The following is a 9,550-nucleotide window of genomic DNA, read 5'->3' on the forward strand; positions in this document are numbered from 1 at the left end:
TATAAAAATTATTAATTAAAGACATAATAACTTATTTGGCCTTTCAATTTTTGAAAATGTCAATTTTAACTTTCCATTTAATTTTTCACCCTTTTAACTTGTATTGTTAGTCAAGTAATCCAAAATGGATAAAAAGTTAATATCTGTTAATTTTGTTGATCATCCACATGACACTTGACATGTATGTTAAGCAATTAATTTATTTTTAAAATTAAAAATATTAAAAAATATTTTTTATAATTTATATTAGATTTATTAAAATTTAAAAATTAATTAATTACTAACATAGTATTCACGTGACAAACTATGTGTATGCCACATCAACAACTAGATGTTTAAAGGTTAAAAAAGACTAAAAATTAAATGAGGACTAAAATGAATTTTTATTAAGGTTGGAAGGCCAAATAAGTCCTTATGCGTTTAATATTATAATATTAGATCGGAGGTTTACTACTAGGTATATATATTTACATCTGTGCATCGCCTAGTGTTTTATTTACTGCTTTCTACCCTGAAATTGGCCTCCAAGGATTGCAGCCGCCCCAGCCACAATGCTCCCCAAAGCTTACAGAACCAGCTCAATCGACTGGAAGCCGTCTCCGGTTGTCGCCCTTGCTACCAGCCCCGACGGCTCCCAGGTTGCGGCCGCTCGTGATGATGGCTCCCTCGAGATTTGGCTCGTCTCTCCAGGCTCTGTTGGCTGGCATCATCAGCTGGTACCGTCAACTCTTTCATGTTATTACTCTATCTTTTTCGTTTTAGTTCAGTTTAATTTATTGGTGGCTTTGTGTAGACTATTCATGGGGATTCTACTTGTCGAGTTTCCTCGCTGGTGTGGTGTTGCGTTGGTTCAAAAGGCCCGTCTCCTGGCAGGTTGTTCTCCTCGAGTATTGATGGCTCAGTCTCGGAATGGGATCTTTTCGACTTGAAGCAGAAGGTTACTTTTCATTATTTTTCCTCGCTTTTGCCATTTGTGGTATTCTCTATTGTATTAACCTATTGGTTAAATCCAACGGGGTTTATTGGATGATTCCAACCTCTCCAACCTCAATGAAACATTTATATTAATTACTTATGACCTTTTTGAATAATGAGATTGTACCCGAGTTCTGAGTCCCTCTCTTATCATTTTCTTCCGGTTGCCTTAGTGTTGGCTTAATTGTTTATGTTGGTTGAAGTATGAGATACTGTTATGATCCAATGAGAGTGATATATGGTTATGTAGATATTGTTGATAGACTCCCATTGAATGCGTTTCTTTCTTTCTTCCTTTCTTTCACATTACCCTTCTAGTGTGCAAGAAGCTTTGAATAGAAGTTATCTTGTATTCATTGTTTATTTATGTTATTAAACCCTTATGCAGATTTTGCTAGAGTCAATTGGAGTTTCAATCTGGCAGATGGCTGTGGCACCGATTAATAGACTGCCAACTCATGAAGAGACTAGGTCTCAGAATTTTGGAAATGGTTATTTGAATGATAAATATGAATGCGATGATACTGATGATGTTGAAAACTGTGAAAGTGAAGATGTTTCAGACTCAGAACAAGTTTATCAGAAACTAGTTATGGAAGATAGATGTGTAGCAATTGCTTGTGATGATGGAGCTGTGCGAATGTACACTATTTCTGATCTTGATAAGTTAATCTACCAAAAATCATTGCCTAGGGTTAGTGGTGAGATATCTACATCTGAGCAAAAATTCTTCCAAGGTTATTGCTTTTAGTTTTACTTGGAGCTTATAGGTGCTAATACTATTTGCAGGACGTGCTCTAAGTGTGACCTGGAGTCATGACTCAAATAGGATATATTCAGGGAGTAGCGATGGGTAAGTTTGTCTTTAAGTGAATATGCTGCATGTTATTTTATGACAACGGTTGATTCATACGGTAATATGATAATTCTGGGAATGCTTGCTTATTAATTTCTCATTTTGATTGATTTTATATCATTAATTTCAATTCCACTGATCTTCTATGTAGGGATGGTAATGTAGCGGGGTGGAGGTGGGGATTGGCTCTTCCACTTCTGCCCCCGTCTTGCATGGATTTTGAAAATATCCATCTCGATGGATAACTGTTAGATTAATAACCGCTCCACACTGCTTTCACTGCTCTACCCCATTTTTTACTAGTTATTTTTAAGTAAATATTGTGTAAATTGTAATAGTTCCTTCATGATATAATCCATTAGTATGTATAACATGCATTTATATAATGAAAGTATATATAAGATTTGTATACATATGATTTTCGTATGTATACATATGTCTATATATACTAAAAGTATAAAAGGGATACAGAGAGTATTTTTAGGGTAAAATATTAATTTTAAAGGTGGTGAGGAGGGGGGCAAGCTTTTTCAGAAACTGCTGCATTCGATTGCCCATCTCCACTTTCAGAAAAATGAAAAAAAAAACAACTCACCATTTGGAGTAGATGAATGCTAAATCCCTGAGACAGATATGGTTTTGCCATCCCCACTTCTATGAGCTGATGGTGCATGCTTTACAGTGAAATTGCTCTTATTTTATCCAATCTAATCTTGTCTAGTGTGGTAACATCTGCGCTAACTTTCTTGCAGGTTAATTAGATGCTGGAATGCTGATTTGGGTCATGAAATTTTCAGAAGTGTAGTAGGTCTTGGAGGTTTGGGCAGTGGGCCTGAGCTTTGTGTATGGTCATTACTTTCTTTGAGGTACATGTTGGATTGTCTATCTCAATTGATCGTGCACATGGTTGCATAATCTGGTGAAATGTATAGGGTTGTTGCATTATCAATGGTTAATGCGTTTCGTTTTGATAGTTGGTTTATTTGTTAAATTCAGGTGCGGAACTGTTGTTAGTGCAGACAGCACCGGATCTGTTCAGTTCTGGAATGGTGATAATGGGACTCTTCTTCAGACACATTCTACCCACAAAGGTGATGTGAATGCCTTGGCAGCATCTCCAAGGCAGAACAGGGTGTTTTCTGCTGGGTCTGATGGACAGGTATGAATGGCAACGAGTGGATTTTTTTTTTTGGGGGGGGGGGATGCTCTATGCTCGTTTTCTTCTAAGGCCAAAATATTAAAAAAAGGAAAGAAAATAATAGGTGTATTTTTCTCATTTTCTACTATAAACCTGTGTGCTTTTTTTATTGTTATCGTCTTCATCATATTGTTAAATTTAATCTTGGTCCTTGTCACTGATGCGTACTGTGTTGTAACATTTTATAGGTTATTCTTTATAAGCTTTCCAGTGAGATGCTTCAGTCTGGTAATGACAAATCTTATGAAATGTTGAAGAAATGGGTGTTTGTTGGTTCTGCAAGGGCTCATACCCATGATGTCAGAGCCTTGACAATGGCAGTGCCTATATGTTCTGAAGGTCTGTTCATGTTTTTGATTCCTAGTCTATATATTGTTTGATTTCTTTCATTAAAATTTTGAGCTTTCATTTTTATTGCTCAATTAGCCAATTCACACACTTCTTGATTTTAAACATTTTTTCCCTAATTTCTAGGTTCTTTATCTGATGAGGCAAAAGACTTGCAAGACGAAAAGAGGAAAAAAGTAAAAAGAATCCGAACTCGGGAGAAGAAGCCCCTCAATTTTAGTTATGGTAAATGGGCTCATTTTGGAGTTCCCATGCTTGTATCTGCTGGTGATGATGCGAAGCTATTTGCCTACTCTGCTATGGAGTTCACTAGGTTCTCCCCACATGATATTTGCCCTGCACCTCAGAGAGTTCCAATACATCTTGTCACTGGCTCAAGGTTCAACCAAACTTCTTTTCTCTTTGTCCAGGCTTCTTGTTGGTTAGATGTACTCTCTGTTAATGCTCCTGATGGGGGTTCTGGCCCATATGGTGGTCTGGTGACCACTAATATAGTAGCTCGGGTTAAGAGTAAGGCAGGTCGAAAAATCATTTGCAGTGCAATGTCTAACTCAGGGGAGTTTTTTGGTTATTCTGATCACATCAGACCTAGTCTATTTGAGCTAAGTAGGCAAGCTGGCCAAAGTACATGGACCATTAGTAAAAGGCAACTTCCTCAAAAACTTCCATCTGCACATTCTATGATTTTTACCTCTGATGGATCACGGTTGCTGATAGCAGGGCATGATAGAAGGATCTATGTAAGCCTCTACCTTCATGGCTTTCAATGTATTATCCTTACTGTAATTTTTAAATTGTCAATTTTCACCCTAAATTACCTATTTCATTATTTATTTATTTTTAGGCTAGTGGAATGAGTATTTCCATCCACTGAACAAGTTTTTGTCTTTCACCTCTTTTCTAGTGGCTTAAGTGGCTTACTTAAGCAAAGATTTTCAACGTCAAACTTGGAAATTCAGATTTCACCTCTTGAAACATTATTGTGTCGGATTTATAACATTTTACCCAAGCATGTAACATAATCTGAATTATGTTAATGTGCACCCAACCTAGTATACTTGCTTATTGTAACATAATCTGAATGAATGGAGCAGACAAGGATAATAACTTACTCTTTGATCTTTGATAATAACCTCGATAAAACATAGAAAATGTGAGTTCAGAAACTGCATTTCTGTGATCTTTGATAATAACTTACTCTTGGTTTTATAGGTTGTGGATTTGGAGAGCTTGAAACTTCTGCATACCTTCATTCCTTGTCGTCAGGAGCATGAGAAGGAAGGGCCCCCTGATGAGCCTCCCATAACAAAAATGTTCACAAGTTCTGATGACCAGTGGTTAGCTGCTATCAACTGCTTTGGAGATATATATTTATTCAATCTGGAGATACTGAGGTAAGAAATAACATATGAGACAATTCTTAAATTGGTATTACGTAATACCTGTCTAGTTGATAATGCCATTTCAAATACATGATTAATCATTTATGTCTATGAGATGAGGAAGGTTGAATATTTTATGATTTTTCGTTGCTTTGTTTTCCTTTTGATTAAGCTTTGTTTCTCTGGACTAGGCAACACTGGTTTATATCAAGATTGGATGGTGCCTCTGTTACTGCCGGTGGCTTTCCTCCTCAGAGAAATAACGTGCTTATTATCACAACATCCTCAAACCAATTCTATATATTTGATGTGGAAGCTAGACAATTGGGAGAATGGTCGATGCAGCATTCATTTACTCTTCCCAGAAGATACCAAGAATTTCCTGGGGAGGTTATTGGGTTATCTTTCTGCCCTTCATCATCCTCCCATCCATCAAAATCGACATCTCTTGTTGTTTACAGTGCAAGGTGCTAATCTTATACTGTTTGCTTCATGATGCTGCAGTGATTTAACATGTCCTTTTTTACTTGCATTGTAGCCGTATCTTAAAATATATACTGACCATTATGGTTAACAAGACCAAGTTAGGGCACACCTGATGCATATAGGTGCTTTATTTGTACTGTTTTATCACGAGTCTTCACTTCCCAGCAATGGTTCTTACACTTAGTCCTGGTTGCCTGCTGGTCCCTTCCACTCCCATGTGTGCTAATATTTTGCTAACATGTTATCTTAAAACTGACAACCTACCGCCAAATGTTTGGGGCAGATAAAGTGTTGTTTCTTTTAATTGCTTTAGGCATTTTGGAGATGTGGTAAATTTAGGGTCCTTTCATAATTTTAAGGCATATATGCTTTAAGTTTAACCACTTCAGTGGGAGACACGGAGTTGAATTATTATTATTTTGCATGGCCTGGAAAAATTCCGTTTTATGAGTGCTTATTTATTTATTTATCATTAAGCATTTTAATGGATGGAAGTTGTAAGTGCAGGGCAATGTGTTCAATTGACTTTGGAAAGGCAGTAGATGAAGATGATGAAAGTCAGTTGGTACATGAAGCATTGTTGAAGCTTCAAGGCTCTATCACCAATAAGAAATTGAAATATTTGTTGATAGATGGTCGTCAAACAGAGTCAAAACATACTAGTAGAAAAAATAATTTTGAGATAATTGGTTTTAGAGACCCAGTTTTATTTATTGGACACCTTTCTAAAAATTCCATCTTGATGGTAGACAAACCATGGATGGAAGTGGTTAAATCTTTTGACACTGCCCCTGTTCAGAGACATATATATGGGACATAACTTCCTGTGGACGAAAGGATGTTCGTCACTTGAGTGCCTTGTTGGGAGAAGAAAAAAATGCAGCATCCAATTCCCCCATTTGGGGTCCCACTTTAACGTTTACTATATGTTGTTACAATGGGGATGGTAGGGTTGGGGGATCAAAAGCATTGTGTTGTGTATTGTACTCAATTTTTGTTAACGAGCTAATATTAGTTTTTCTTTTTCTTTTTCAATCCTTGATTGATAGGTTTATACTTTACCCTTACTGTTGTTGTAGCTGCAAAGTAGAAAGGCATCAACACTAATTTCAGAGTATTCTTAGTGTTTATTTTTCAAGCACACTTACAATTCTAAACCTTGACTAAACAACTAATCAAAAGCAAATTTATGCAGGCCATAGTTTCAGATTGCAGCGTAAGGTGGCAAAATAACCGCTTCAAGTTGGAATTCTTTTAGTTAATTGAACCAAACATCTCAAACTATGGTCTTCATTCTAAATTGTTCTTCAAACTTTAAAATGTTTTAATTGCATCTTAAACTATTAATGCTCTAAAATTAAAAAAAAAATTAAATATTATAAAAATAAATGTCTTAAAACTATTGGTTTTGAGGTTTACTAGGCTTACAAAACTAGTATCCAATCTTTTTTTTCAATTTTACCAATTATGCAATAACATTTTACTTTTCTTTAAAATTTTATTTTAAATTATATCACATAAGATTTATCGTCATTTAAAGATTAAATAAAATATTTTAATAATGTAATGACATAATTGATAGTTGAAAGATGTAATTAAAATATTTTAAAGTTTAGAACCAAATTTAAAATAAAATTGGATTTACTCTATTTTTATTAATGTTATAAGTTAGAGAGAAACTAAGAGATACACAAACCCTAGCAAGAGTTCTGAACCTACCTATGAAAATTGGAGTGTGTCGAGTTGTTGAGAAAAAAAGTGTGGTTTATTTATTTATGTTATTGATTTAATTGAGTCAATACCAACTCATATTATGTGTTTATTTATTTATATAAAATAGATCAATAAAGATATAAAGTAAAATCATATTATGTGAAGTAATTTTGGGTGGAATAATAATCTTTTGTATTTCTTTTCTTTCCTTTTATTTTACTCTGCTCCACCTACATTGAAGTGTCATATTGTAGCTGGTTTTGGGCATGGGAGCTTTTATACTTCGAACTGACCCAACTTGTCTCATTATTCTTTATGTTGTACTTTTGTATTATTTTTAACTTTCGCATAACTCAACTCAACTCAAAATAATAATAAAAATCTCCTAAACCAAATGAAAAGCAAGCAATCTTTTTTAAAAATTAACAATTTATGAGTAAGCATATTATTAATTTTATGAAAGACTTTCTTACAAAAGATCAAATGTTAAAAGAGATCTCCCCAAGATTGGAACTCCTACTATACAATACCATATAAAAAAATCATACCTAAGATTTTGGTGTCAAAATTAAGACCTATTCTTGAGGATATTATATCCCCTTTTCATAATGCATTTATCAAGGGCGCAAAAATATAAGACAATGTGATTCTAGGAGCTGAAATTTTGAGAAAATTGTAACATTTCATATTTGATCTGGTTATAAGATCCGAAAGTGTGATGTCATAATATGTTGCTGAAGCAACTCAGGCCATCTTATTACATAACCATAAAATTTAGTTCATAATTATCAATCAATTCAATTTAAACATCAATCTTACTCATACATATGCATTCGTAATGTTTAGGATCAATTCATCGTGTTTCAAGGTTATGCAGGGTCAAATTTAGAGTTAGGATTCGAATCTAACTCAATTGTCAAATTTGTCTTGAGTCAGGGAACTTCATGTCTCGAGACAAGTCTTATTTTATTTTTAAAATTTTTAACTTCGATGTCAATATGTATCGAGACATTAGAAGTAGTGTCTCAAGGCAAGGTCCCTCATGTCTCGAGACACGATTAATGGAATTGTGTGTGCATGTAAAGTGATTAGGTAACCTGTTATAGTGGGATTATGGGCTAATTCTTATATAAATAGGATGAAAGCTTAACGGAGAAGGACTTTATTTTTTTCATTTCTCCGTTCATCCTTGTTCTTTCAAGAGAAAACCAGGGTGTGTTCTTAGCTATGTAAAGAGTGTAACAACCCGATTTTTAACGGTACCAAAAACGATAGCTTTGGAACTTTGTTTTCTGATGATTGAATTAGTAAATATTATTTATTAGTATTTACAAGGTTATTACCATAGTATACTGAATTCGGTATAATAATTTTAGTTATTGTATAAGTGAATTGAATTTTGTTAGGTAATTTTGCGTAATTAGTGATTAATTAAGGTATAAGAACTAAATTGTAAAAACTGTAAAAGTCAATTGCTATTGAATTTTATTAGCTAAAATGCATAATTAATAATTGTTTAAAGTTTTAAGTGGCAATTTATCACGTTTTAATATTAATCGATGGTTACTGTCTTTATTTAAGCAAAATATATGTTTTAATTAAATTAAAAAATTGATAAAATATAATAAAGCATAAGAAAATGAAAGTGGACATCTTCACTTTCTCATTTCTCTTCACCGAATGCTTAAACTAAAAAGGATAAGCCATGGTTGTTTGCCTCAAATTCTTTCAGGTAAAATTTTCAAAATCGTTTCTCGTAATATTTATGTTTTTGAGATCATTGTAGTTTAATTTAGTTGGCTCGGGTATTAAATCGTAAAACTGTTAAGTTTAGAAATATTACTATTGATGGTTTTTCATTTCTTTTTCTGTTAGATAGCTTGGGTATAAGCTTAGATTTGATTATGGACTAAATTGTAATGTGAATTTTATTCGTTTTGAACTTAGGGACTAAAATGAAAATATTTTGAAATTGACATAAAATTTCTGTAAGTTTTAAATTTAGCGGGCTGTACAGAATGAAATTGAAATCAAATTAAAAACAAAGCTTAAAATTTAAAGATATAGCTATTTCGATTTTAGGGACTATATTGAATAAAATGTGAAACTTTAGGAACTTCGTAATATGAAATAGAATTGATATATTGTTGTAATCGTTGTTAAACGATGTTAAGAATTGATAAACTGAAATGAATTATTATAGATCGAGATTTGGATAAATTAGATGATAATCGATAAGTAGAAGAAATTATAGATTAGTCCTCAACTTCTCATTAGTTGTTGTTTTTCAAGTAAGTTTATATGAGACTTACTTTATTAATTCATAATATATTTGTATTATTTTGTATTTCTTTCTAGCTTGAATTGCTAAGTATATATATTGTTGTTGACATCAAATGGACTAGATCAGAAAAAAAGAGAGATAAATATGAATATGCACACACTATGGAATGAATGGGAAAATGGTTATATGATTGGATATTTTGTACATGATGATATTATATGGCTTAAAATGTATATGATTGCACTTTAGTGCCCCTAATTGCACATTCGTGCCCTTAATTGTACTCTGGTGCCCCTGATTGCACTTCG

At 33.5% G+C, this 9,550-nt stretch overlaps 1 protein-coding gene across 1 annotated transcript; it reads left to right on the top strand.

The window, feature by feature from the left end:
• Nucleotides 1-493: 493 nt before the first annotated feature.
• LOC105777201 (WD repeat-containing protein PCN) lies at nucleotides 494-6,280 on the top strand. Its single transcript, XM_012600318.2, has 11 exons — nucleotides 494-716; nucleotides 794-937; nucleotides 1,364-1,676; nucleotides 1,765-1,828; nucleotides 2,584-2,697; nucleotides 2,828-2,990; nucleotides 3,218-3,368; nucleotides 3,504-4,117; nucleotides 4,590-4,771; nucleotides 4,951-5,226; nucleotides 5,753-6,280. The coding sequence occupies exons 1-11, from the start codon at nucleotides 552-554 to the stop codon at nucleotides 6,063-6,065; spliced, it is 2,499 nt and encodes an 832-aa protein (XP_012455772.1). The 5' UTR covers nucleotides 494-551; the 3' UTR covers nucleotides 6,066-6,280.
• The last annotated feature ends 3,270 nt before the right edge of the window (nucleotides 6,281-9,550 follow it).

This window comes from Gossypium raimondii, chromosome 10, assembly GCF_025698545.1.
Source record: "Gossypium raimondii isolate GPD5lz chromosome 10, ASM2569854v1, whole genome shotgun sequence".
Taxonomy (NCBI): Eukaryota; Viridiplantae; Streptophyta; class Magnoliopsida; order Malvales; family Malvaceae; genus Gossypium; species Gossypium raimondii.

Coding starts and splice junctions, on each gene's coding strand:
- LOC105777201 (XM_012600318.2), top strand. CDS start 552: ATGCTCCCCAAAGCTTACAGAACCAGCTCAATCGACTGGAAGCCGTCT. Junction 1,677..1,764: donor ATCATTGCCTAGGGTTAGTG/GTGAGATATCTA, acceptor TACTATTTGCAG/GACGTGCTCTAAGTGTGACC. Junction 2,698..2,827: donor TGGTCATTACTTTCTTTGAG/GTACATGTTGGA, acceptor TGTTAAATTCAG/GTGCGGAACTGTTGTTAGTG.